The sequence below is a fragment of the Octodon degus genome, unplaced genomic scaffold, assembly GCF_000260255.1.
Source record: "Octodon degus isolate 3935 unplaced genomic scaffold, OctDeg1.0 scaffold00405, whole genome shotgun sequence".
NCBI classification, from domain to species: domain Eukaryota; kingdom Metazoa; phylum Chordata; class Mammalia; order Rodentia; family Octodontidae; genus Octodon; species Octodon degus.
The window spans coordinates 256531-260391 of NW_004524981.1; the positions used below are offsets into that span (position 1 = coordinate 256531).

Sequence of the window (3861 nt, forward strand, 5' to 3'; positions counted from 1 at the left end):
TTTGCTCCGAATGCCTTCAGGGCAGGTTTGGCTGGCTTGAGTTATGCGGATCGAACCGCAGCAACCTGAGCCTGACTGCTGTGAAGCAGCAAACTTGTTTCTCATGTGAAAAGCAGCTGGTGGTTTGGACTAGGAAGCCTGCGAAGCTAGGAGCAGCGGGACCTCAGCCCTAAGCCCTGGCCTTTCCCAAAGCTAATGGGGCGGAGCTTGGGCCTCATTCAAGTTTGTAATGGCATGGGAGGGGTGCACTCAGTCCAGAAGTGTCGGGGTAGCTGTGGTGTGACCAGAGTCTTCACAGAGGGAAGTTTGAGGAGGGCATTGGACCTGGAGGTGGGAACCCTGAGGCCAGCAGAGGTCCCGTTGTTGCGCATGGGCTTGGGGCTTAACACCCTCGCTGTGGTACTGCGCTGCGGTCCCCCGATGAATTTTGTTGTTGGGGGGCGGGACCGGGGATTGAACTCAGGCCCTTGCGGTCCCACAATCAGCAGGGTTTACACACACAAGAGGAAGTGGGGCGTGGGGTCGGGGCTTTCAGCCTTCTCCGGGCACAAGTCGCAGCGGAGTGCGGGGGTCGCAGGTGCAGAGCAGCGGGAAGACACGCTGGCCCAGAGGCCCAGGCGCCTGGAAGGCGAAGAGCAGGTCCAGCGAGCGGCCGTCGTAGAAGGCCACGCGGCCGCGCTCGCAGTCCAGGTCCACGCGGATGCGGCGCGGCGCGGGCCCGGCGCTGTCCAGTGGGGTGGGCTCCGGGGCCGTGAGTGCCCAGAGGCGGCCCCCGCGGCCCTCCAGCGCCCAGACAGCCTCGGCGGGGCACAGCGGGATGCGGCCCTTGTGCGGCACCGATTCCCCAGCCACGCCCACGGCGTAGCGGCTCTCCATGCCTCCCACATCCTCGGCTGAGGGGTCTCTGCAGGAGCCGGCCTCCTCCTCCGCCGTCTCCACCTCCCAGCAGTGGCGGCCGGCGCCAAAGCCCTGGGTGCCCAGCACTGCCGGGAGCTGATCAAAGCGCGAGGGGCCATCTGGGGGTGCGGGCGTCCCGGGTGGAGCCAGGCAGACGCCCCGGCGGTCAGCGGAGACGAGCAGGCGGCGGTGCGCAGTGCCAGGGTCCAGCGTCACATCGGCTGGGGAGGCAGGGAGAGGACCGTGAGGGAAGTTCCCGAGAAGAGTGGGGACAGCACGGAGATCGGGGCGAAAGCACAGGGCCTAAGTGCTCCCAGGGAGGACGTGCAGGCCCAGGGCCGACTGGAGCCCGGAAGAGGAAGGAGGCTGAGCTGGCCTGCTCCGGGAGGAAGGAGGATAATGGGCAGCTTCTGGGCTGGACGGGAGTCGGGTCAGCAGTACAGGAAAGTGGATTCAGAGAAAGGCTCACACCTGCTGGGTGACAGCAGGGAGGGACAGAGAGGAATCCAAAGTATCCTGCAAAACCAGCCCACTCCCACACGATGGTGGTAGTCAGCGCAGCAGAGGGATGGAGCCAGAGGGACTGAGCAGAAAGAACAGGCTGGCCTCCATGTAGGGGGTCCAACCCAGTTCTAGAAGCAGTGTGGACTGGGGGCCGGGAGTCTCTCCTGTGCACTTGAAAGGGTGACAGCGAGCAGCCCTGGAAGCAGGCAGGCGTTCTGACAGCCTCCTGAAGGCAGAGACTCCAGGTGAAAGCAAAAGGTCCTGAGGCAGGTGGCCACCAGTGGTGCAGTGTGTGTGTGTGTGTGTGTGTGACAAAGGAGGGGAGATGGTTGCACTGTGGGAAATGGGTGAGGGGAGACATGGTTTTAGGTTGAAAAACGCCCCCAACAGATCTGGTGGAGTGCCTTAGTATCTTAAAATTGACCTTATTTGGAAAGAGGGTCTTTATAGAGATAAACTTTGTTTTGTGTTTGTGAGATAGGATCTCCAGTCATATAGTTCAGGCTGACCTTAAACTCACTATGTAGCCCAGGCTGGCCTCAAACTTCTGTTGATCCTCCTGCCTCAGCCTCCTGAGTGCTGGGATCACAGATGTGTTCCACCACACCCTGCCTATGCAGACAAATTTTAAATGAGGGTGGGCTCTAATCCAGTATGACTGTTGCCCTATAAGAAGAAATTTGAGAGCAGAGGCAAATGCACATAGAATGAAGACAGTGGGTTTTGTTTTAACCAAGGAATTGCTGAGGCCTACAGAGGCAGCCCTCAGCTGCCTAGAAGCCAATCTACTGATGATCCTTCATTTCAGAGTTTTACCCCTAGAAATGTGGGACAATAATGTCTGCTAAACTGTCTGGATTATGGTACTGTGATACAGCAGTTCCAGGAAACAGAACTCAAAAGGATATACATTTGTAAATTTTTAGATTGATTGATTTATTCAATTAGGGATTAAGCCCAAGGCCTTTGCACTGAGGTAAATTGTAGGCTTTTTAAAAATTTGTCTTTAATTTGAGACAGGGTCTCAGTCACTAAGTCCCCAAGGCTGGCTCAAACTTGCAGTGCTCTTGCCTCAGCTTCCCAGAGTGCTGGGATTTCAGGGTATGCATCACCACATCATGCCAGGGTGTACATTTTCAGGTACTAAAAGAGAGCACCGACGCTGGGGTGTTCCTGCTGCTCTTCCCTCATACCTGTCAGTCTGTGAAGCATGTTTTTGACCACTGGGTAATCTTCAGGGAGCTCTTCCTCTGAGTTAGATGGCTTGGGCATGGGGACATCAAACCTGGACAGACGAGGGAGGGTCAGGAGGTCACTAGAGAGCCTTCTGCCTTCTAAGACCGATTCTACTCCCCCCCACTCCTAACCCACTGGGTTCTCTGGAGCAGAAAGAGGTGAGGCCAACACTCCCCGAACTGCCTGTCGGTGGGAACAAAGATTTGGGCCCAGTTGGGTAAGGAGCCAGGAAGAAACAGTAAGTGTGGGACTCACCGCCTCCATGTCTTCTTCACATCCTAGGACAGGCAGAAGAAAAAGGACGGTGTCAAGCTGGGTTTCACACCCTCCTCCGCGCCTCAGCACGCGTGGGGGCCATCACTCCCCACTCTCCTCGGTCTCCCTTCATTACCCCTGTCTTTGTCCATCTCGTTCTCCCCTCCCCTAGCCTGACCCTTTTACCCCATCACCACTTTCCCCCAATCCTCGTAATGCTGCTTCCACAGTCCCCTCCCCTTCCATTCCCCAAGAGTTCTCCGTGTTCCTTTCCCAGCCTTGTCCACGCCTATTTCTTGCCCCGGAGAACTCACTGTCCTCTTCTACCTTCTCCACCCACCTTCGCCTCTCCCTGCGGCCCGGTCCGTCACCTTCCCGATCCTATCCCAGACAAATGTCACCACCACCTCCTCCTCAGCACTCAGACCAAACGCACGCTCCGAGGCCTTGAGCTAAGCGTTGGCATTTCCGAGCTTTTCAATAAAAAATGGGAGATGTTTCCCATGTCCCCGTAACAGCCCCGTGATGTTTATCGGGCCCTTTGCGTCGCGTCTCTCCGGGCCAGAGACCGAGGAGCAACGGCTCGCGCAGGGCAACGGAGGAGCCAGGAGAGGGCGCTGGACGCTGTGCGCTCCGCAGCCGGGGTCCTCCCGTTGCACTCGCGCGAGTCGCGGGCGCCGCAGGCCAGGAGGGGGACGAGGAAAGGAAACGCAGTTCGCCTAACTATTCCCATTACACCTCGACTAACGAGTTCTGTGAAGGCTTCAAAGCACGGACACAAGACCCAAGACCGGCTGGACTTCCAGGGAGAAGCCAGCGTCCGATGCGGAGGGTCGGGCAGGGAAATGGGGTCGCGCGCGGCTCAGCAGTCTGGGTCGGGCGGCGCGGGAACCCGAGGGCAGCCGGAGGCCTCAGGAGCCGCGCGCGGCCCCCCTGCCGGCCGAGAGGCCTCGGCGGGGCGGAGCGGCG

At 58.7% G+C, this 3861-nt stretch overlaps 1 protein-coding gene across 1 annotated transcript in view; it reads right to left on the minus strand.

The window, feature by feature from the left end:
* Nucleotides 1-440: 440 nt before the first annotated feature.
* The window catches only part of Rnf39 (ring finger protein 39), a 4431-nt gene continuing 1010 nt past the window's right edge, over nt 441-3861 (minus strand). Inside the window, exons 2-4 of the mRNA XM_004648414.2 lie at nt 2893-2915; nt 2595-2686; nt 441-1118 (exon numbers count right to left, since the gene is read on the minus strand). Of these exons, the coding sequence (XP_004648471.1) occupies nt 532-1118; nt 2595-2686; nt 2893-2915 (702 nt within the window). The 3' untranslated portion in view covers nt 441-531. The remainder of the gene's footprint in view (nt 1119-2594; nt 2687-2892; nt 2916-3861) is intronic.